General features: G+C 41.0%; 1 protein-coding gene across 2 annotated transcripts in view; it reads right to left on the reverse strand.

The window, feature by feature from the left end:
- Window positions 1–527: 527 nt before the first annotated feature.
- The window catches only part of NSD3 (nuclear receptor binding SET domain protein 3), a 139314-nt gene continuing 113574 nt past the window's right edge, over window positions 528–26267 (reverse strand). For both annotated transcript variants that reach the window (XM_063448423.1, XM_063448422.1), the window contains exons 20-23: window positions 7456–7597; window positions 6801–6907; window positions 4719–4923; window positions 528–1031 (exon numbers count right to left, since the gene is read on the reverse strand). In XM_063448423.1, coding sequence (XP_063304493.1) covers window positions 790–1031; window positions 4719–4923; window positions 6801–6907; window positions 7456–7597 — 696 coding nt within the window. In that variant the 3' untranslated portion in view covers window positions 528–789. The remainder of the gene's footprint in view (window positions 1032–4718; window positions 4924–6800; window positions 6908–7455; window positions 7598–26267) is intronic.

Below are 26267 nucleotides of genomic sequence, written 5' to 3' on the forward strand. Positions count from 1 at the left end.
TTAAGCAGTCCGGTGGTGTATCAGGTTGTTTAGTCTGGAACTTTAATGGAAAATGGCTGGAATTTTTCTTAATAAGATGGGTCAGGAAGCTGAAATGTCACTACATTGCAATTCCTCTAGAAGAATGGAATTTTCCACTGCATGTTCTGAGAATCCACAAACCTGCACAGAGCTAAGATGCTACCACAGTTGTCTTCCATTTCTTGAACAATGCTGCTTCTACAATGAATGTTATTTTCTTGGAAATCCCAGAAGCCACAAGGTGCTGAGAAACGTGTTGCATTTCACCTCAAGAACCAAAAAAAAATGGGACAACTGCCTGTGAGTCCCAAAGCAAGTCTTTCAGAAGGAACCATGTGATATGGAGGAGGTTGAATCTCTTGTTACAACTTGTTCAATAATATTTGAGATGCACTGAATCTCAACATGGTTTATCATCAACACTTAATCTGTGAAGCTGGTTACCAGCGCCAGACAATTTAACAATCCAGATTTTTTTTTTATAATAAATATAATAAATACAACATCTGCTTACCACAACCTTAGGAGAAAAGATCAGGGGACAGATTCACCATAAAAAAGAAAGACGAAAGAAGGAAAAAAAACATCCCCAAAACAAGAGGTTGTGTTGTCAATAACAACAAAGACACAGGCAGAATATGTAGGATCCAATCCTGACTCTTACTTCTAAAATACGATGTGCGTATTAGGAGTCCCATTAGAAATGAGGGAGACTTGTCTGCATTGTCCTGACAGAATACAATTTAATCATTAAGTGCATCACGCCCTTTAGAACTCTTGGGGAAACGAGGGATCTTCATGTTCTGTTTTGCATTTGATTTTGTTCCTATCCCCGTACGCCAGTGGGCATTTAGGGTCATGTTCAGAGCAGCAGAGTCTGCTTTCAACTGCAGAGACTTTCAATGCTTCCTTCTCATGTTCCTTGCAGAAAGATGCTGGGCAGAAGTCGCAGAATGAGGAAGAATTGGCCCCACAGATATCACACTGGTGCCACGGGCAATCCCATTTACCTGTAGTAAACGTAGGAGAGATAAGAGATATCGGGTTAACAGTGCTTAATATACATATGTTTGGGTTTTCTGGATACAAACAAAAACACACACCTTTCATCCCTAATTACATTCCATCATCTCCAATTACTTTTCCCTTTCGGCAGATGCTCAGGATCATGGTTTTGAAAGGAATACCATAGATTATCTAGCTACCTCTTATTTCTATATACAGAACTTTTTTATTTTTTTTGGTCAATCTTTCTTTTATTGAGGCAGGAGTTAAATGGGGTACAGAATAGAGAAGAGGGGATGCACAGTATTTGTACAGGATGGGATCACTTTAACACAATAGTACGCCTCATTTTATATTAAGCAAGCTTTCCAAAAAGGTAATAACACGTATAATGTAGCAGTTATGAAGGTAGCTTTGCAAAGACATATGGTGAATCTTATAACGTGTGTAACCAACATGTTTAGACGTCAAGGTAGTTATAGGGCAATCTACGAGTTAATTAGCTGGGTGCTCAAAACAGTAGCTAGATGCGTTCCTAATCACGCAGAGTATTATAGTGGGCACCAGCGTATATAAATGGATATATGACCACCTAGCCCGCCGGGTTTCCTTGCCAGCTTGGTGTCAGCCTGGATGCAGTAGCAATCCGAAATGTTTATCTCCATTAATGTATCTATAGTAGTAAGTCAGAGATGTAAGTTATACAATTATGGCGGCAAGACAGTCAAAAATGCCACCTGGTGGTCGCATGGTCTAAATATATATCTTCGAGATTACGCGACTGGCACAGCTAATGCCCCTATGAAAAATGGTTATAACTAGTAAGGCTTAAGTGCAGTACTTGGTAATACAAAACATGGGGATATTCATATCACGTAGGCAGGTTGCTTGGGTAACATTGCGCCAGGTAGTAAGTGTTCGTCAGCTTGTGGTCTGGCCTTTATGTCTGGGTCTTGGTTTCATTCAGCCGATCCCTGTCAGCATTATGGTTGATGTTGGTTGGAGGAGTAATCGGTTGTTCAGCTGCAGAGGTGTCAGGTGGGTCAACGTGGAGGAGAATGGAGTGCGGTGCGAAGCTTCTCCCCAGCTCCAGGCTTTAGATTGGGCCCACACTTCGTGTCCACAGACTCTGGTACCTCTCAGGGCCGGGTCTTTCCCATTGTGGGCGCTGTGGAGGGCCCTGATGGTTCTCCGCCGGCGGCGGCGGGCGACCCTCCTGCGGTGTGGTCGGTGTTTTGGAGTGAGTCTCCTGTTGGGCCCCTGCCTAGGAGGGCATTCCGCCAGCAAGTGTAAGGCGGCTGTGCCCGGGATCTGCCCTCTCCGTCTCGCGGCCTCCAGCTGCCCCATTACCTCATGTCGGTTGGGGGTTCGTTGAGCCCTCCGCTGCTCCAGTTTCTCCCAAAAACTTTGCAGCAGAGCATTCAGGCGTTCTTGAAGAGGCTGAGGGGACGCAGGCTCGGCGTTAAGGTTTGTGGTCGCCATTTTGTGGTACTCAGCTTGCTGGTTCAGAGCCTGCTGTGGAGTGTCGTCAGCTTTTGCAGCGTTTGTGGGCCGGCAATACATGCTAGTGGGGACCGGTATAACCCCCGCCGGTCCTGGGGGGGGAGGGAGGTCCGATACTGCGGGTGCTGCATGGATTGGTGAGCTGGGAGAGCGGCCGTCTCTCGTCAGCCCTGTGAGATGTAGGCCTCGGTCCTTCGGTCCAGCATCACAGCAGGCATTTAGGCATGCGAGGTGTCCCCCGGTACCCCTTCCCTTGTGTAGCAAGGCAGGGTGAACTGGGGTGCAGGATCTGTCGATTTCCCGCTGATTTTCGCCGAAAACCGGGTGCAGGCTCCGGAGCCTACAGTAAGCGTGTCTGTGCAGCTCCCCGGTCAGGCTGCACAGGGTTTTCCATGCCATACAACATGAAGAGAAGCCTACATGAAAGTTCATTGTTGAATCCACCCCAAAACCTCTGGTAAAGTGCTGGGGGGGGGGGGATTATGTACTTCCCAATACAAATGCAAGCAGGATACCTCCAGGAGCAATACTCTTGACAGTCGGTGTATTCAAATATTTAATTCAAATGATAATTGAATATATTAATACCAGGGGTTGAGTTTATTTTTATTATTTCTTATATTAACTGCCTTTTGCCTTATGTTAGTAAGAAGTGAGAAGCAAGTGCACATACATCAATAGGTGGTAGTAATATGTGCATCAATACTATATATTGTACAGACAAAGAAATAAACAAGATACAAATCACTGCTTAGATGAAGTGCAGAGAGGTAAGATACATAAATTGATATATCACAAGCTAAGATACAGCTCACCAAAATAAAAGAACAAATATGTGACCAAACACCTAGGCGATGGGGGTAACCTCAGGAATAAACTACTTAATATCAACAGGTAAGAAGGAAAAATACATAAAATATAACTTTTAATCGTCCACTATATTTAATATAACAATATATACACAGAAAAATTGTTACATATATTTAAATGTCCATGTATCAATATCATACAATCACATCCTTAATTTATTTATTTATTTTTAAATACAAATGTCTAGTAAAAGGGAAGGAATGGTAAAATTAATTGAACTGTTCTAGAAGATTATTTATTGTAATTTCATATATACTAAGAATTCATGTGTCCAGATTTCACATCAAATGGTGTCACAGTTTTTGATAAAATTATTAGCCTTAGCATATGTGCCACATGTAACAATACTCAACAGTTATACTATGTTCTAAAAGTATTACTATTGTATTTAAATGTATTGGCAAACTTAGTAACAATTCTAGTTTAATCCTTCATGTAGCACGAGGGGCGAGAGATTTAGAGTATATAAACTCCTTAACAGGCTGTATACTGTGGTCAAGCTCCTATATCGCAAAATCACAGAAAATCCCCTCAACACACATGTACTAGAAACAGGAGATATCCCCTAAATAGCATATTAGCCCAACGTTAAAGAATGGGATACAATTACCATAAAACTGATAAATAGTGATAATAAACATCCACTATCCGGATGTAAGTTAGTGTCAAAGGGATAGCAATATAGTGCAAAGATAAAATGGGAAAATAGGGTTTGAGAGCTTTTCCTCTTGTCTTTATTTTGTTGTGGATATATATTTAATTTTTAATACAGTGCAAGATTAAAAGGCATATTTTATGATTTTTTTCCCTTCATACCTGTTGATATTAAAGGAACACTATAGGGTCAGGAACACAAACATGTATATTGTTAAACCCATCATTGGCTAAAATCGGCAAGGGGGCATAGCCAAACCCTATTTTGGCCAATCAGCACTTCCTCATAGAGATGCATTGAATCATGCATCTCTATGTGGAAAATTCAGCATCTCCATGCAGAGCGTGGAGACGCTGAACAGCAGTGCTGCCTACTGTGCAGCACTGAGCCAGGAAGCACCTCCAGTGGCCATCTGAGGAGTGGCCATTCGGAGGTGTCCCTAGGAAAAGGCAATGTTTACATGAAAATGCCTGCATACAATGATTATACTCACCAGAACAACTACATTAAGCTGTAGTTGTTCTAGTGGCTGTAGTTGTTCTGGTGAGTATAGTGTCCCTTTAATTGCAAATGGATAGGTTGCAAGCAAACACATAATGTAAACATTGACTATTTAACAACTCTGAATAATTGACTACGCTCTTTAAATGCTTTGCACTTTTACCGTAAGGAGGTTGTGTCAGGTTAAGGCAGAGGAGGTGATAAGCTTTTGGACAGTCTTTCTTATCGCACATCACCAACTCCCCTCCATCTCCACAGCGGAAACAGAAATCTTCATGCATTTGCTTTTGTTCAGTCTTTATTTTCCGTTTTTTTGCCTTTAACCGAGCATTTTTGGCCTTCTCCTCAGTAGCTGTTGCGCATGCAGTCTGCAGTAACAAGAGAAAAGAGAACAAAGAAACCCCCCCAAAAAACCAAAAAACAGGTCAGCCAAAAGGACAAGTCTCTTTAAACCAATTCAGCAAAATAGCTCAACAAATCAACTTACCACAAACAAAATCTTAATCACATTATTATATATTATATTTTGGTAAATGTGCACTTTGAATTCTTGACAATATTCTCTTTAACAAATAACCCTGCATTTGTCTCGCCACACTAATCAACATCACGTTAGTGCTATTGCTCAACCAAAATAACCATACATAAAATTAATCCTCAAATCGAACCCTACACTAAAATAGCCCTTCCCTCAAATCTAACCACAACATTAACCCTTCCCTCAAACCCAACTCTACGCAAACATTAACCCTGCCCTCAAATCTAATCCTACACTAACATTAAAGGGATCCTATAGTGCCAGGAAAACAAAGCCGTTTTCCAGGCACTATAGAGTTAATAAGCCCCCCTTCAGCCACTTACCTGAATCCAGCACCGATGTCTTTCGGCACTGGGTCAGGCTCCGCCTAGGCTCCTCCGCCGCCAATGTCAGCCACGCGCTCATTAGACCTCCCCATAGGAAAGCATTTATTCAATGCTTTCCTAGGGGGTAAATCTGACACTGGAAGTCTTTGAAGATGTCCAGCGTCAAATAACGGACCAAAAGTCCGTTTGGATTCTGGAAGCGCACCCAGTGGCTGTCTGGTAGACAGCTACAGAGGGCAGACTTAGAGCTGGAATGTAAACATTTCAGTTCTTTGGAACTGCAATGGTTTACATTGTAGCACTAAGTGAAAAAGGGTCACAGCACCCAGACCACTTCAATTAGCTGAAGTGGTCTGGGTGCCTACAGTGTCCCTTTAACTCTTGTCACTGCTGACATTAACAGAGACTCCTCTGCTTACACAGTACAGAGAGCTCTACTCTGTGTGATTGCAGCATGACAGGGCTAGACCTTTTCATACTGCAGATTCATGCCATCCCTGCTGATCAACACAGAGTTGTGCATGCCACGTAACGTCGGGCACTGTGATCACTTTTGCCAGACGTATTTTGGGTAATTTCAAATATTGTGGGTATTCTCTCTCTCTGTGGTTGAATGTTATCCAACCAACGTGAATAAATGTATATGTAGTACTAAGGAATTTGAAGCCAACTATTTCTAGGAAGCAACGAAATGTTCCTAATTCCATAAAGCAACTAACAAATAGAAAGCCACTTCTTTTTCATGGGCTAGATAGCCGCTAACAAGCAGGACCCTCAGACCTTTGTATTGGTCTGTTGATATTGTACTGTCTTTCCCCCCAATTGTACCGGAATATGTTGGTGCTTTACAAATGCTATTAACAATAATCATAATAATGTTCGAAGGACCATAAGCTTTTCTTTACTTGTGTAAATTAAAATTATTTTCTATTCACTGAGTGAAATCACCTCACTTATGTACTGCAAGGAACAATGTATATGAACACTTTTCCCCAAGCCTTCTAAGTCTGGTGTGAGGTATTGGAAATAATTAATTTTGAAAGAGAAATTAAAGTGACGGATTTCAACAATCATCTCTGTTAAAAGAGGCCCATCATGCATTAAAAACAACAAGTTCCCTTTCTGTTAAGCATGCACATTAATATAACAGTATGCTAGAAGAATCTGCAGCAAATGCAAAGATACATACTTGAAAATGACATTTACCTCTATCAAGACTGAAAATGCAATACCATATTTTCAGTATTTTAATAAGGAATTAGCAATGCCATAGCTTGCATGACACAACCCTTTTATAATAAGCAAAGTGGTCCTGTGGAAACTGGTCAGCTTGTCATGTGGTTACAAAGGAAGTGCAGAAAAAGCACATTTTAAAGCATACCTTTGGCCGCACTCCTAAAAACCCGCTACAGTTCTCTTCCCCACAATGACATTCCGTCCGACCATACCCCAGGCAGTCCAAGTTGTAATTGAACGTCAGCTCGGTTCCTAGAATGAGGAATTTAGAATTTGCATATATCTGTTTCACTGGACATCAGGCATCATAGAGGACATTTTGTAACTACAAGATTTCATCAAAATAGCACAATTCATCTTAAAATTCAAACTTGGCAAATCTCATAAACTACATAAAAAGGATAAAAACATCACTCACATTACATGTCTTTTATGGAAAGCCTTTCCAAGTTCTGCCATTTAGGCAGACTACTATATAAAAATAAATTGCATACAATATTTAGAGGGATATAATGATACAACTGTTGCTTTTATTGCTGGGGATAGACTAGACATTGTAATGCCTTGGGTATTTCCTTTTCCCTTTTTCCCAGTGATCCATTGCCTATGCATATTATAAAAATAAAAAGAGTGCTAAATATGTTAGCACATTAAATATGACATTTTAACGGTTTCACATTTAGATGGTGACACAGGATTACTGAAAAGTTCCAAATAATATTTTCTTTGCAGAAGTAGTCAGTGAATATTTGTAAAGAATGCGATATTTTTTAAAATCACGTAAGCAAGAAAGGCTTTACCTTGAGGTATATCACAGAGTGCAAACAGCCCCACTCTGATGTCACCATTGACTGTCCACTTCTGTGTTTCACAGTTGGGATTACAGCTGTGGTTTATAAACCGAGAGTAGTTGCCCTTAGGGCCGGCATCAATAATACGATCCTGAAATTGGAGAAGATTAATCGTAAAAAAAAGGATGAAAGTAAAAATTCATCTGTATCATAAATACAAGGATAAAAATAAAGATAGTCTTGCATTGAACAATAGTTTAGACATAAATACTTTTTTGCTCCTAATACATAGTACACAGAGTTCTAGATGTTTCTGTAGGTTCAAGTTCTCACACCAAATAATGGTAAGGAAGCACAAGGGCTTAGAGAGTCCCAACAGCTATGGTCTATGCTAGAGCAGGTCACTGTATACAAAGAGCAACTGTTACTGACTCTTTGGAGACAGATTTAAAAATAAAAAATACAAAGTGTACAGTGCATAAATCAATATAGAGTATATTATAAATCCATATCCTTAACCATAAAGTGCATCACAGTGGCCCTAAAGGTGTATAAGTGAAGATGTTTATACCCTGTGTTCTGTGGCAGGTATCACTCCAGGGATTAAAAAAACAAAACAAAACAAAAAAAAAAACACTAATAGGGCAACATGGTTTTGTAATATATAAAACAATCACAGTTGGAGTCTTCTAGTTATCACACTCACATTTTTCTGAGCCTGTCTATATAAGTAGCTCAGGTAATTCAGCTTTTTTGTGTGGTACTGGAATTTCCACTGAAGTGTTAGGAATGACTTTGTCCTCAATGATAAGACACAGGAAAAACAGGTAAAAGTAAATAACATTTATTTCAAACAAATATAAAAACCCTACATTAAGGTAACTGGTATGCCACAGTCCAAATTCACTGCAAGCACAACGCGTTTCAACACTCGTCCTGTGTCTTCGTAAGGTGCATAAATTGATGTGTAAAGTTCCTGCTTTTAAATGTTTTTGCGCCATATTCAGAGCTAAGCTCCGCCCCCTGCTTCTAATTACTTAGAGCTCTATTTTGTACACTCAGGGCCGCCGTCGCAAGTCTCGCGAGTGTGCTTGACATCATTTCTGGTTCCGGCGGCCATTTTTGTACACATGCGTTCCATTACGTCTGCGCTTGCGTTCCAGCGGCCATTTTTTTCGCCCCCCGAAAGAAATGCCACCCCACACCATTACTGACCCACTGCCAAACCGGTCATGCCCGAGGATGTTGCAGGCAGCAGAACGTTCTCCACGGCGTCTAAAGACTGTCATGTCTGTCACATGTGCTCAGTGTAAACCTGCTTTTATCTGTGAAGAGCACAGGGCGCCAGTGGCGAATTTGCCAATCTTGGTGTTCTCTGGCGAATGCCAAACGTCCTGCACGGTGTTGGGCTGTAAGCACAACCCACACCTGTGGACGTGGGGCCCTCAAACCACCTTCCTAGAGTCTATTTCTGACCGTGTGAGCAGACACATGCACATTTGTGGCCTGCTGGAGGTCATTTTGCAGGGCTCTGGCAGTGCTCCTCCTGTTCCTCCTTGCACAAAGGCGGAGGTAGCGGTCCTGCTGCTGGGTTGTTGCCCTCCTACGGCCTCCTCCACGTCTCCTGATGTACTGGCCTGTCTCCTGGTAGCGCCTCCATGCTCTGGACACTACACTGACAGACACAGCAAACCTCTTGCCAAAGCTCGCATTGATGTGCCATCCTGGATGAGCTGCACTACCTGAGCCACTTGTGTGGGTTGTAGACTCCATCTCATGCTACCACCAGAGTGAAAGCACCGCCAGCATTCAAAAGTGACCAAAACATCAGCCAGGAAGCATAGGAACTGAGAAGTGGTCTGTGGTCACCACCTGCAGAACCACTCCTTTATTGGGGGTGTCACAGACTTCCTTGCACCAGTGATTATGTGGTGTACAAACTCGTTTGCCCGTGCGGTTTTGCATATGTGGGCAAAACTGACTTACCGTTAAGGGAAAGAATGCACAACCACCGATCGAGTATACGAATTGCATACAGAGACAAAGGGTCTGAACAACCTGTGGCGAAACACTTTTGGGAAAGTAGCCATCCCCTACCATCCATGAAGTTTATAGTGATTGATCACGTCCCGCAACCAACGAGAGGAGGTGACCGTAAGAAAATCATATTACAGAGGGAACTACATTGGATCAGGACTTTGGACACTGTGCAGCCCAAGGGCTTAAATTAAAAATATACCCTGGGTATCTTTTTATAAGGATACACCTTGATAATATATTTCTGATTGATCTAACTCTGGACATTTGAGCTATATTTGTACCCTGCCATATTTAGCTAGGGTCATTGATAACTTTGTACACTCAAGCTTGTGTTCCATATGTGCACATTGTGACCCCTGAGTGCCGTATACCAATAGTCAGTCCTTGGACGTAGCAGCTCTTAACACAGTAACCTGACAATTATGTATTGACTAACTTGACTATATTATACTATACTAAGTTTTTGATATAGTCCTCCTATTCCATTTCTCAATGGATATCACCATATTATCCTTTACATCATCTACCCTTCCAAATAGTACCATTCATTAATCCTTCACATAGGTTATGATATTCTCAGAACCTTCATTTATACAAAGGTCTAACTGGACTATATATTAATGCTTTGGTATGCACATGATTCTTGTAGTTCCTTAGTACTATTACCTATTATGAATTATGTTGCAATAAGTAGCAATGGATTAGCCATTTGGCTATGCAAATCTCATTTTGTCAGTGGGTATACTCTTAGGTATATCCACTCAGAGAATGCATGTATAATATGTATCTAAGTATCTCTTGCATAAAAAGAATTGTGTTAATCCAGCCTCTCTAGACAATACTACTATTACTCTGGTTCCTCCGGATGCCATGAAGGACCAGCTGGTCTTGTACTATATTGTTATGCAGTACTGTGCCTCCCTTCACACTTCCCCTGGGTTCTGTGATACACCTTAGCCCTTGGAACCAATCGCAAGTGCGATCGGGTTGTCGTCATGGCAACATACAAACATACGCCCCCTTGCGTCCCGGCCGGTTTCCCAGGCAACCGCTGGAACGCAGGGGTTACACAGCAGCAACAGCTGCTGAATACATGTAGCAGGGTCATTTTTGCCCGCGTTTTTTGCCGTTCAGGGAGCTGGTGTACACAGTAACTCAGCTGAACAGAATGTACATGATTTGATTGAGAATGTTATTTATTTTGTCACATTTGTTATGCACTGGTATCCTGATGAAAGTCCTGACATAGGACTGAAACGTTTATCACTTTTGGCAGTTGCTGAATAAAGTTTATTTTTTCACTTTATACGAAGTCCTTGGAGTGCTATATATATATATAACCAATCATTATTATGTATATATTTGTATCCTATGTGCATTATCACTATCTTGATAAAGACCCTGAAGGGTCGAAACGTTGATGCTGAGTTGTGATTAAACAGTTTATTCACATTTGAAAAATCCAAGCGAGTGCTCCTGATTTTCACCTCTTTATATATATATATATATATATATATATATATATATATATATATATATATATATATACCAAAAACTTTGTTTAAAAACCTCATTTTAGAATTATGCAAATACCTAAAAAGCTATGGGCATCAAACAGAAAAAATACAAAATATATTCTTAAAAGCAAATATCAAATCAACGTATCCTACACAAAATACTCAAAAAAATACCTGCGATACAGCAAGGAATTACTGTCATCTGTGGTGACTTTAATCAGGTTATAGACCCCAAAATGGACACCACCCTCTCGCTTCACAACACTAGATACAGACCCCTACAACGCCAGAGCAAGCCTATATAAAAACTCCTAGCAACACATCACTACTATGATGTGTGGATACTAATGAACGTATCCGAAAAATCCTACTCATTCTTCTCACCAGTACACAATTCCTATTCCAGAATCGACGGGTCTCACACAGGGAAATTCTCTTAACCAGATTGTCAAGTGTCATACAGGAGAAATTACCTGGTCCGATCATGCGCCCATCACCTTAGATATGAAGGACTTATAGTACTTTAAGCACCGCAGCCCATGGAGACTAAACACCTCTTTACATCATGAAACACAATTCAGAGACAAACTGAACACAACTCTCCAATATTTTTTCGAACACACCACCACACTGGACACCCCACATAGCACTTTATGGGTTGCACATAAACCAGTGATCTGGGGGCTGCTCATTAGGCAGGTGTCATATTTAAAAAAGCAAGCACAAGCTAAACTACTGCAATGGCAACAAGACTTCTGTCACCTAAACACGAAAAACCAATTACACCCCACTACCACACTGAGGGACCAAATTATGCACCTCACCAGGAAAATCCATCAACACTAGAACGCACTAATTTCTACCTTAAAAAACTGAAGGCCACAAGCTATACTCAGGGCAACAAAGCAAGCAGATTTTTAGCCACTAGACTTAGAGAGCAACAGGCCAAACATAAAATAGCATACCTCCTTAAACCAGATCTGACAAATACCATGAGAAATCAGTAATGAGTTCGCCAGATATTATGCAGGTCTCTATAACCTCAATAAAGACAAAACGACCCACCAACCTCTGGAAGACAACATTAACGCATATCTAGACACAATCAATTTACCACACCTGACCCCAACTCAGCAGGAAACTCACTAACCCGGTAGACGAAATGGAAGTTCGGGAAGCCATCACAGCCCTACCATCGGGCAAATTGCCAGGGCCGGATGGACTAGATAATTCCTATTACAAAACATCCCAGACAACACAGGTCCCACACCTAGTTAGGGCTTTCATGGAAGCAGTATGCTCAGAAACGCTTAGGAAATAAATATTGGTATCCAGGCAAGTCTCCCAACGTGACCCCAGAACTTTAGACCAATCTTGCTCTTCAACACGGATGCAAAGTTGTTCGCTATAATCTATGTATAATGATCAGGTAGGATTTGTTGACGGAAGGCAGGGCACGGACAAACCTGTAAGGTTTTATATATATTGCATAGCCTGCAGAAAAATAACGAGGGTGTGCTGGTTCTTTCCCTTGATGCGGAGAAGGCCTTTGACTGTCTACATTGGACATTTTTGGAGCGGGTACTTCTTAAGCTCGGATTCCCAGTAGAATTCCTATCAGTGGTTAGGGCATTGTATAGTTCACCGTCAGCACAAGTGCTCAATGCAGGCTTCACTTCTAGCCCATTTGATATTCCCATCGGAAAAACAACAGGGCAGCCCACTGTCCCATCTCCTGTATGTCATGGCACTAGAGATGCCCGTAGCCAGAATCAGGAATAACTCAGACATTCATGGTGTTCGGATTGGTACTAAGGAATGCAAAGCAAACCTATTTGCTGACTATGTACTGTTAACCCTGACACAGTCCCAGACATTGTTACCGAGCCTCATGGAAGAAATAACAGAGTATGGAAAACAATCGTAATATAAACTAAATGCAACCAAAACACAAGCCATGGGGGTAGGCCTACACAGGGATGTCATGACAGCACTACGGCCACTTTCAACTTAGACTGGAGGACAGACAATGTCACCTTCCTCGGGCTCACCATCACCAAAAACCCAGGCGCGCTATTCCAAAGCAACTACAGAAAACTGGCGGGTGATCTAGCAGCCACACTAAAATCTTGGGAGGGGAAATTCCTCTCCTGGCTAGGACGACTAGCTGTGTTAAAAATGACACTCATACCAAAACTCCAGTATCTACTCTGAACCTTACAAACCACACTTCCCAAATCATATATAAACAACTTATAGAAAATAATTACACAATTTATCTGGGGACACCGCAGAGTCAGGGTGGCGTTGACCACACTATACAAATCTCTAGGGGCAGGGCATGCCTAATGTACGCCTCTACTATAGAGCAGCTCTGCTTGCAACAGCGATTACTTCACATGCAACAGAAAACAGATCACAGTGGATGGACATTGAGTCCCACTAGTCCAGGCCACTCCGACGCAATACATGTTTTGAGTGCCAAAATCCCAGACACCCACAATGCCGGAGAGGCTGCCCACCACTGACCTCTTGCTTAAGACATGGGATACACACGGGAAGACCTTATGCTCACAAACTCACTGGTCCTTGGCTACCACCCCTCCAAAGTATACACTTGGCAAATCCCTCCTTCGACCATAGGCAATGGGTATCCGGGGGATGCACACACAGACACCTATATGAAAATGACCAACTGCTGCAATTTCCAGATCTACAAACACAATTTAACTTACCCTCGAGACTATTGTTTTCCTATCTACAGGCGAAATCCATGGTTACTGAAGCCGGCACAGACAACGCACAAACAGCGGACACAGTTGGAAAAATACTCTCCATGACCTATAATCTACTGAACGGTAAGGGCAGACAGACTTGGGCCAAACATATGACACAAACGACTGGAAAAGGGCATTCCCAGGACACAGAGGTAGATCTAGGTGCACATCGCACCTAGAGTTTATGCGGAAACTACAATACCGCTGGTATATGGTACCAGACAGACTTGCCAGGATATATGCAGGTGCCACCGACCGCTGCTGGAGGTGCTTAACTGGAATGGGGACCATGTACCACATATGGTGGGCATGTGCTAAAATTCAGCCATATTGGGAGATGGTGGGTAGAATGGCCTGCAGCAACCAATCACCCATTTTTCTGAATTGTGCTTGCTCTTCATGGCACTAAATAAGTATAAGAAACCAGATTACACACTACTCTTCCACATCTCGATTGCTGCCGACACGCTCATAGCAAGGGCATGGAAACCTACAGAGATACCTCTGCAAAGCCACCTAACAGAGCAGATATCCACAAACTTAGATTATGAAATTATGACCATGCCCCAGACACAAGCTTCCTAAGCACCAGAAAGAGATGGGAAACATACCTCTCCTCGCACAGCAGGGTATAGGACACGAGTTTGACTGCGTGACTTTCGGAGGAGAAGTGAAGTTCTAAGAGGGGTAGGAGGAAGAGGGGGTGGGAGAAGGAAAGGGTGTGGCAATTGAGGGAAAAGAGACAGACCAAGGGGAGAGGAAGCAAGGGCAACCACTCCTAACACTGGTTTATCTCCTGCATACCCAAGCTGTTGCAAAAGCTATTCAACGGTAGCACGAAGCACTCACACACACAGTGAGATCCCATGAAGAAATCCATAGTGTATATAGTTTTACTTTATTTTACTATTGCACTATCACTTATTATGATGCGCAAGTTCTGTAGCTTGCCGCAGTTACATAGGCCAAAGCCTAATACCACACAGTCATTGTAAACAAACTGGCAACTGATAAGCTAGGTCTACGCCAGAGCCACTATGAGTTCACTGCAATAAATGTTAGATTGTTGACTGCCAATGTCTAGGGATCGACCGATAAGCGGTTTCACCGATATTATCGGCCGATATTTCGTATTTTTGGCAATATCGGCCAATATAGATACTGTTGTGGACAAAATAAATAGCTTAGTAAAATGCCTATTTACTCCATTTAGTCATAATCAGTATTATTCAATAAATTACTAAAATGGGCATTAGATGTCACTCAGGAGTACCCCACCCATCAACTAAACACTCTCATTTTTAAGATGGCGCTGGAATCCGGGGGAGAGCTTCATGGCGGCAGTGATACCATATGACGTTATGCTTACTATATTTCCTCCCCCCCCCCCCCTCCTTGCTAAGAAGCAGGGAGGGGGGACTAAAAACATTTAAATATTTAAATAAAAAAATTTAAATAAAAAAAATGCCCCCCCATTTTACACAAATTACATCTCTACATGAACACACACACACACACACACTGCATTATATATACACACACACACTACACACTCAGTGCATGCACTATACACACACACTACATTCACTATACACACTACACAAACACTCACTGCATTCACTATATATACACACACACTACACAAACACTCACTGCATTCACTATACACACTCCACAAACACACTACAAACACTCTCTGCATTCACTATACACACCCCACAAACACACACACTCTGCATTCACTATACACACTCCACAAACACTCTGCATTCACTATACACACTCCACAAACACTCTGCATTCACTATACACACTCCACAAACACACACACACACACTCTGCATTCACTATACACACTGCATTATATACACACACACTGCATTCACTATATATACACACTACACAAATACTCACTGCATTCACTATACACACTACACACAAACACTCTGCATTCACTATATATACACACACTACACAAATACACACTGCATCCACTACACACACTACACAAACACACACAACACCCCAAAATCCCGGTATTTTATTACTTACCTAAAATTCACAAGGATAAAGACAGACCTCCAGGGAGACCAATAGTCTCTGGGATAGGGTCAATCTCAAGCAAACTATCCCAATATATAGATAGATGTCTACAGCCTATAGTTTGCACATGCCCCAGTTACTTGAAGGATACCATTAATATATTACAAGTAATTAAAGATATACAATGGAAAGAGGATTACTATTTGGTAACGGCAGACGTCAATTCCTTGTACACAATAATCTCTCATACAAAAGGCTGTGAAGCAACTAAGCACTTTCTGGAAGTCTCCAAGAAATTCCAACAGAAACAGATAGATTTTATCATAGAGGGGATCAATTGGATTTTAACGAACAACTATTTTTGGTACGATGATTTATTCTTTTTACAAATTTGCGGTACGGCGATGGGCACGAGGTTCGCGCCCAGCTATGCAAACCTGTTTATGGCGTATTGGGAGGAAACATTTATCTATGGTGACCATAGATGGGATGCGAACCTCGTGACCTATCGCCGCTACATCGATGATATATTTTTTATCTGGAAGGGAGACGAGACATCACTCACGTCTTTTTTAAATCACTTGAACAATAATGAGTGGGGTATAAAACTTACAAGCAATTTTAATAAGAATTCTGTGGAATTTTTAGACCTGAATATTTATGTTGAACAGAATATACTCAAGACCTGCACCCACTTTAAAAAGGTAGATGTGAACAGTTATATAGGGGAGAATAGCTGCCATTTCCCCCCTTGGCTGTTAAACGCCCCCAAGGCGCAGCTACTGAGAATGAAGAGAAATTGCACTGATTCACATAAATTTCAGGAACAGTCGGAAAAAATAATGGAAGACTTCAGGGAAAAGGGTTATAAAGAAGAACTCTTAAGACAAGCCCTTAACGAAGTAGAAACTGTAGATAGAACAAAATTGATAGAGTACAAAAGAAAAAAAGAAAATATGGAACCTCAGAATGTAAAGTTCATTTGTGATTTTAATTATAACAATAGACGTCTAAAGAAAATCATCCAAAAATACTGGCCACTCCTAAAAAATGACCCTATATTAAACTCAATACTCCCAGATACACCGGAGATTGTCTATAGGGGAGTACCGAATCTCAGAAGGACATTGATTAAAAATCACATACCATCTAGGAAATTAAGAAACCAGTTTTTTAAAGAAAAAACTGGATTCTACGGATGTGGTATGTGTGGGGCCTGCAAGGGCTCCAACAACAATAGGAGGACATTACGTGAATTCTGTCACCCACAAGATAAAAACAAAAGTTATAAGATAAAACAAATTATCACGTGCCATACAACCAGAGTAATCTATATGATCACATGTCCTTGTGGATTAGCCTATGTAGGTAGAACTAATAGAACTCTGAACACTAGGATTCAGGAACACATCAGAAACATCAAGAAAGGCTTCCTGAATCATAGTGTATCCCTGCATTTTAAGAATCAACATAACAGTAACCCCCAATTAATGGAGTTTATGGGAATTCAAAAAATAGTAGGTAATTGGAGAGGGGGCGATCTCAATAAACAAATTGGACAAACAGAGATGAAATGGATTTTTAACTTGAACACTATGCAACCATATGGTCTTAATGATGACTTCGAACTATGCCACTTTTTATAATTTGTACAATTTTTACATATAAATTATTTATATGAAAATTGCTATTTTGCACATATTTGATACTTTTCTATATATATTTTATATTTCTATTTTTAAGATTTAGTGGCTTAAAACATCATTAACACATATGTATCATATTATTAATCTTTTAATATACCCCCTTTATGCATTTTTGAATTTTTGAATTTTTTAATCTTTTAGCTTGTAATATGTCCCCCTCTATGTATAGATGTGTAGTATCACCTTGGTATATTTATAATCCATTAATGCACTTTATTGTCTGTCACCTATGCTCATTATGAGCATATTTCTAGGATTGAAGGATATTTATAATGCTATGGATGACCTTTCCGGTCTTCCAGGACTTTTGCCATCACTTAAAATGGACGTTTGAACTGTTATAAACTGACTAAAGGAGAGAACCTACGAGACCGGAAGTGACACGTATAGAAGAAAATGATTGAATCTCATAGATCAACAGGAGAAATACAACCCTTTCACATTCCCGGAAGTGACGCCGTCCGCACGATTATACGTGCGTGCGTGATGACGTCCGCATTAAGGGATAAATTAATACAGCTGGAAATACTCTGCCCTCTCTCGCAGCGACGCCCGTGATTGGATGACATCAAATTTTCGGCATCCAATCAGGACGGAAGGCGGGGTTTATAACCAGGAAGTAAGCAGGATGGAAAATACCGATTGAGAAAGCCGGACGGAACCGGCGAAACGCGTTTCGGATTCACCTCATATTGTATGTATCAGTTGATTTTATAATTTGTGGAATAAATAGTTTTTTATTAGAATACATATTTGGTGCATTTTCCATCCTATCAAAGAGGGTAAGAGTCATCCCTAAAAGGACTCATATGCTGATCTACTTTGAGCCAGGTCACAGGCTCTCTTCCAGGTGAGAAGCAATCTTCACCTATGTGCTTTTAAACTTGCTACCAGAGTACGTTAAAGATTTCAATACTAGGGCGATTTTCCCCTGTCTTTATCTCTCCCTTTTGAGGAAAAAATTTCGTTTGGAGAGTAAGGTGTGTGTCACCTAAAAGGACACAAGGCGCAAGTGATCAGAGCCAATCCTAATAGGCTCTAAACCACATTATCAACCCTTTATACTCTGAGGGATCTCCTGTGGAGTAAGTTCACTAAACTAAGCGCTACACACTCTCACTATTTCATACTGTGTATGTAAATTAGTGTATTTTTTACACACAGCTCCCCTGTCTAAACACACTGCATCCACTACATGTGGCATGTATATTTCGTGCATTTACGTTTAGAATTAAAGTTATCGGCTATCGGCCTGAAAGTTCACAGATTATCGGTATCGGTGTCGATCCCTACCAATGTCCTATTGTACCACAGTATCATTGTACCGCATGGGCCAAATGGATCAAATACACTTGTATTGATTAATGCCAACACGATGGGTAACTACTAATGCCTATGTGAATGTATTTATTAATGTGACTGAACTTGCTACGAAAACCCAATAAAAATGGTCAAAAAAAAAAAAGTATACAAAATAATTACAGAGATCAAAATCTATATTTAAGCCATTTGGAGAGAAGATCCATTTCCTCTCTATTTTATTAATTATCTTCATATGGTCACCTCCTCTCCATGGCTTTTTAACTCTCTGGACTCCAATAAAGTGCATTTGTCTAAAATCACCATTGTGAAATTCATTAAAATGTGCAGAGACCAAGTGATTTAAAAGTATTTTTAATATTCATCATGTGCTCTCCAATCGTTACTTTTAATGGTCTTGGGGTTCTCCCTACATATTGGAGACCACATGTACATGTCAAAAGATATATAACGTTGTTTGTATTACAATTAATAAAATCCTCCACTTTATATTCTTTATTCGTTACACTAGAAGATAATTTTTCTGTTTTTCTAGATAAAACCTTAGTATTCTTACATGCGCTACACTGACCGCAATTATAAAAAAACCTCTTAGAGCTTCTCCCGGAATATCTCTGTCTCGTTTTTCTTTTCCAGGGATATAACTAATTTTTAAGACATTTTTTTATTTTTAGGTCCTCTATATACAATCTGAGGTTTTTCTCCAATAAAAGCTTTAAGATCCTCATCTTGCTTTTAAATATACCAATGTTTAGATAAAACGGACTTTGGGAATTAAAATGTTGTTGTTCTACCTCCCCTTTTTTAAGAAAGAAGATTGTTCTATAAAAGGTACTTTCTTCCGTACAATTCATTTTAAGTCTTGTAAACTTAAAAAGGTTAAAATATCTCTAAAGCGGCACGGGCTCCTTTCCAAATAAAAAAATATATCATCTATAAATCTTTTATAGAGGACCAAGTTCGCCACCCAATCAAGTTGGGAAAAAACAAGAGTTTTCCCAAAAAGACAAATAAATTAGCACAGCTAGGTGCTAACTTAGTCCCCCGTGGCCGTGCCTCTTTTCTGTATTCACTCTCAAACCAATTTTTTTATTTTTTTATTTTTTTTTATTAAGGATGAAAAAAGCTGAATTACTTGAGCCAGTTATATAGACAGGCTCAGAAAAATGTGAGTGTGATAACTATAAGACTCCAACTGTGATTGTTTTATATATTACAAAAAACATATTGCCCATATATAGTGGTTTTTTTATTTTTTTATCCCTGCAGTGATACCTGCCACAGAACACAGGTGTGATAGTCCGCCTGGAACCCTGACTGGGTACCTCCGTCAATCGCTACTCCCTAGTCCTGTGAGCACCATAAGCATTGTACTGGAACACCATAACCACTGTAGACTCCCACAAACCGCCGCAGCTTGGTTGGGAATCTCGCAGTCCTCCACCCACCCTGGACCTAAGACCAGGATCCAGCTTCCAGTGTGTAGACCTCTCCTAGTCCAGAGAGCATAGCAGGAACAGCTCTTAGAAGAGCTAGTGATTATACTCAGGGGAGCAATCCCCAGAGTGAATGTAGATCTCCAATCCCCTAAACATGAGCCAAGACTTCATGAAGGGGTAAACAAAACACTCTTTAATGGGAGCCACACTTGGCCTTTTATGACAATCCCCATGTAAGGGATACACCCACACAGACCAATAAGAGCAGTGATTAAATGCACGACACTCCTATACACAGCACACAATCCCTCCCTTCTACTTGTAGATAATTGGATCAGTAACTGTACTAATTCTAATCTAATTATCTCCAAGCACAGAAAAAATACTCTTTTAAAAAATCCCCAAAAGTACATAAAATAGCCCCTGATAGCCCTGATCTGAGTGACCAACATACCCAAAAATCACCCAGATCAGTTTCCTGGAAGTCTTATTTTTGACCGACCGTGCAAATGGTCCCATGCCCAAAACAGTGCCAGAGAATTAGGGCTAACGGTCGGTCTCTCTGTCTGGAGTACAAAAGTACATATTTCACATTAACTGGGAGTTTTAAAGTGCATTGTGCAAGGTATATTGCAGGGCCCACAGTCCTGAGACAAGAGGCTTCTAGCAGGCCCCTCCAAGAACCCGTGACAAGGTTCAGTTCGTCACAGGGCCATGATCACAAGGTAGGAGGCTGGCAAGCAGGCCCCTCCAAAAGCCAGTGACTAGGTTACTTTCGTCACAACAGGGTATAAACATCTTCACTTATATACACCTTTTGGGCCACTGTGATGCACTTTATGGTTAAGGATATGGATTTATAATATACTCCATATTGATTTATGCGCTGTACACCATTTTGTATTTTTTTTGCTTTTATTTCTGGTGGGGTCCACGTGATTAATCCCACAGTGTATTCTAGCTGCATTTTCAACTTTTCGTAGCGCTATTTTATTACACACCAATATTTTAGATTTAGAAAAAAGTGTTTTGCCAAGTTTTTTTTTTCTATAATTAGAGAAAATACAAAAATGTCCATAGGCTAAAGGCTCATATATAGAGCTAATATAATATAACCTAAAAAGGTTTAAATGTCCATTGTAGTGAACCACTTGTTACTATAAAAGAAGGCAACATAAAGCCCTATGATTCAACACCACTATTATGGGAAAAACTGCATTGAACTAATGTGTAACCAATATAACAGTGTGGCAACACCAAATGTCAACTGGAAGTTTGTCACCAAGAGAGGGGTGCTTATATATCACCTCCAATAAACCATTTGTGGTTAGGATACAAGGGCAATTAGAAACCCTATAGAACCTTGCCACTATTATAGGTAAACTGTGTGCATCAAATGTAACCAGTATGACAGTGTATCAACACACCCTGTTATTTAAATAAATCTTACAAAGCCTGGGTTGTATATTGCAGAAAAGTAGAAGCCTTCTATAGACTAAGTAGAGGATCGACTTCATGGTCATTAGCTAGAAAAACAGAAGCAAAATAAAAAGGCTAAATGCTGCCTTACACCCAGATGGAGTAGATATAAGATACTCCCTAGATCCCCCAGCCCATCAGCCAAATTCCCTCCAATAGCATCCACATAACAACTAGTCTAGAGTCAAGGATATGCCCCATCAATTTATTTTAACTAAATAACCGTGGTGCTGTATAAAATAAAAGTAAACCAACGCGCGTTTCAACGCTACTAAAGCGCCTTCAACCGGGGCATTTAATAGAGTCGCTCACCAGGTCTCCTTATATTGGACAGAGGCAGCCGGTCACATGATAGCAGCAAACAATTGCAGCTCGAAGGGCGTGTAGGAGGCGTGCAGATTTTCATGTCCTAGATCCCACCCTTTTGTCAATCATTACACGTATCCCTGTGCTGTGTCAATGCACGGAGGAGGGTGGAAGGAGATCTGTATCGGCGGATAGGCAAATAAATGTATTAACCCCTTATAGTGTATAAGGGGAGATTAAAAAAAAGAGATAAAATGCTTATATGTGTATTGCTCGGTATATCCTGAGAAAAGGGAAGAGTTGGATGTATGCATGCACAAGCTGGTGGATCTGGGACACAAATACGGTGAAACAGCCTTTTATGACTGCCACCGTTCCTTTTCTAATAAAATGGCTGCAGCTCAGACTCCGTTTAACTACAGCATAAATTGGAGTAAGTTAGATACGGAGTTATTCTGCAGGCTCTTTGCATGCCGCAGGACTCCGGCTTGTGCATCCACAGCACATAGTACCAACCTATGTCCTAATACAGCAGAAGTTGAGCAGGGCCACTCAGGCCCCAACTCTGCAAGACCAACCAGAGTTTTGAAGGATAAGCTGGGTAGGGACAACGTCTTCCTGGGCAAATCCCAAATATGCAACAATTTTAATGCGGGCACTTGTGGTTTTAGTTCCTGTAGATTGTTACACATTTTTGCTCACTATTTCCGGGCTCACGCAAAAACCATGTGGTCTAATAAAATCTTTCCTAAACCATACCCAACTTGCATCAATGTCATGTTATTTGCTGTTCTGTTACGACACCAACCCTCACAACCCTTGGTTAAATTTCTCACCGAAGGGTTGTCTGAGGGGTTTCACACAGGTATCATTCACTTGCCATCTGTTACACTGGAATGCAATAATCTACAAACTGCAATGACAGATCCAGAGTTAGTGAGTGATCTTATAAAAATTGAATTGGAACAGGATTTTGTGTTAGGGCCATTTGTTTCCCCAACTTTCACTTCATGGAGAACTAATCCTATTGGGGTCGTCACGAGTAAAACACATAAACCCAGACTGATCATCGATTTATCAGCACCACATTCCTCCACTATCCCCAGTTTCAATTCCCTCATACCCTCTGACGAATTCTCTCTGCAACATGTCACTATTGACAATGTCATCTGGGCCATTTTGGCTGCTGGGACAGGAGCATGGCTCAGTAAAACGGATATTGTCAATGCTGTCACGTTACTTCCCATTCACCCCTCACTTTGGCATCTGCACGGCATTAAGTGGCAGGGTTTATATTATTTTTTTCTCTTGGCTCACGTTTAGCTCCAAGAGCAGCCCCCAAATATTTGATATATTCGCTGAAACCTTGTGTTGGTTGCTACTTAATGTGTGCAGCTGTCCGACTGTAATTCACTATTTAGATGACTACCCCTCACTACTCACTAGCAGCCTCAAACACATAAAAGAAAATGGTAGGTCCGGACACGGTTATGCATTTTATGGGGATTCAACTAGACTCTATTCATATGCAGGCAAGTCTTCCTCAGGACAGCTAGGTTCTTGTAACCGGAAAGAACTTCAATCTCTGCTTGGGTCGCTCAATTTTGCCATGAAGATCATTCCCCAAAGCAGAGCTATCATTTCCCGCCTACTTTCTTTATTCCCGGACCTCATCTCAGACAAATCGCGCATCACTTTAGACACTCACGCAACAGCTAACTTACTTTAGTGGCTAATTTTTCTCACATCTTGCAATGGGCAAGTCATGATCATTCCCCCTCTTTCCGACAATTCACCTACACTCGGGACAGATGCTGCGGCCAATATGGGCTTTGCACCCACATGTGGCAATAAGCGGCTTTGGGGTCCATGGCCTAGAGAAGTTAAGTCCCTACCTAGCTTCTCCACTACATCGGCCATGTTTGAATTATACCCAATCGTGGCCGCTGCTATTGCCTGGAGGCCAGACTGGTCTGATCACTCAGTCAGTTGTTTTTCTGGCAACCTAGCAATTTGCCACATTGTCAATAAAGGCCGGTCATCATCTTTGGTAATTATGTGGTTTTTAAGGAAACTCACATGGGTAGCGACCACTTGCCAATTTTTCATCACCTACATTCACGTTCCGGGTGTCACAAATATATCAGCTGATCACTTGTCATGGGCAGAGTCTGGAAGCCTGAAATCGAAACCAACGCTGGCTACCCCTGCCCCTTCATTCCAAGACATGCTCCTGGATTAGATGTCTTATTGATTCATGCACGTAATCATTGCACTTTCGGTTAACTGTAGGAAAACCTAGGATAGGGCCTTTCACATTTTCACTAAATTCATAGCGGAATTTCAAGTTCAGGGCATGTTTGCTTTGGAAACTATATTGGGATTTACTTCTTTTTGCCACCTTAACTTAAAATTATCTTTTAACACGATCAAACTTTTTCTAACGGGCATCCAACACCACATGCTATTACAACATCCTACTAAAACAGGATTCCTTTCATCATACCAGATAAAGACTTTAATGAAGCGAATCCAAAGGACAGATACACATCTACCACCTCAAAGACTACCCACCCACAAAAAAATATTCCAATCATTATGCGACTTGTTAAATACAGCTCCATTCGAACATATAACCAATATGGTAATTAAAACAGCCATCTATCTAGCCTTTTATGGATTTTTACATCCAAAGGAATTCACCACCAGTAATGTAACGGCCACCGACTACATTAAAATAGCCGATATCAACAAATCCTTAGATCATTACATTCTGTCACTTCATCACTCTAAAACTAGCCAGATGGGACACACGGTTGACATACCACTTTTTCCTAACTATAATAAATGGTGCCCCGTTTAGGTTTTGGACACCTATTTCAACACTTTCCATAAATAACCACACCAACCACTATTAGAACTACACAGCTCCATTCTCACTACCGCTAAATTTATGCTTTATTTCCGCATACTGTTGACTAGACTTGGCCTAAATGCGAATCATTACTCAGGACACTCCTTCCACATAGGGGCAGCATCATCTGCTTCCTCCAACCACATTCCAGCTCATATAATCAAACTATGGGACGCTGGAAATCTTCTGCTTAACACTCTATACATACCAAACCCAGTTAAAGAGTTTTTGCCCTCTTTATTACAGGCCTACTGCATTGTGGGTTCCGGCACACCACAACCGACTGGTGTTATTTAACTATGTTATTGTTCATTAATTATATGTTGCCTTACCATTACGGCAATATAGCCCTGACCACATATATATATCCCTCTTTTGGTGACAAACTCCAGTTGACAATTGGTGTTGCCACACTGTTATATTGGTTACACATTAGTTCAATGCAGTTTTTCCCAGAATAGTGGTGTTGAAAGGGCTTTATGTTGTCTTCTTTTATAGGTTTTTCTACTCCCATTCCCATCATCCTCAGCCAGCTTCCCACCCAGTCCCACATTGATTTTCCCCTTTAGATTTCAATATAGACAGTTATTTGAATATGACTCTTCTTGATGGGTTTATGTTGTTTGTCGTTTCTCCTTCCAATTAAATAAAGTTCATAATTTTTAAGATTATATTCGCTCTAGGTATACACAAGTAACGTTTTGTGCCCATTGGATTTTTATCCCATGGACATTTTTTTTATTTTCTCTAATTGTCTAGTTTAAAGGACCACTATAGGCACCCAGACCACTTCAGCTTAATTAAGTGGTCTGGGTGCCAGGTCCATCTAGGGTTAATCCTGCCTGCTGTAAACATAGCAGTTTCAGAGAAACTGCTATGTTTACTTTAGGGTTAATCCAGCCTCTAATGGCTGTCTAAGTGACAGCCGCTACAGGCGCTTCTCACTGTGATTTTCACAGTAAGAAGACGCCAGCGTCCATAGGAAAGCATTGAGTAATGCTTTCCTATGGACTGACTGAATGCGTGCGGAGGAGAGTCCCCAGCGCCAAGGGAGCCCGGCGCTGGAGAAAGGTAAGATTTTAACCCCATTCAGCCCGGTGGGAGGGGGGCCATGAGGGTGGGGGGGGGGAGGGGGGACCTATTAACACTATAGTGCCAGGAAAACGAGTTTGCCACTCTAAATTGTGTTTTCAGAAAAGCATATTTTTCAGAAAGGGGTAGAAACCGTTCACACCCTGTTACAACTATGGTTTTCACAAATGCATGACTATATCTCCCAC

The sequence above is a fragment of the Pelobates fuscus genome, chromosome 3 (genome assembly GCF_036172605.1).
Source record: "Pelobates fuscus isolate aPelFus1 chromosome 3, aPelFus1.pri, whole genome shotgun sequence".
NCBI lineage: Eukaryota > Metazoa > Chordata > Amphibia > Anura > Pelobatidae > Pelobates > Pelobates fuscus.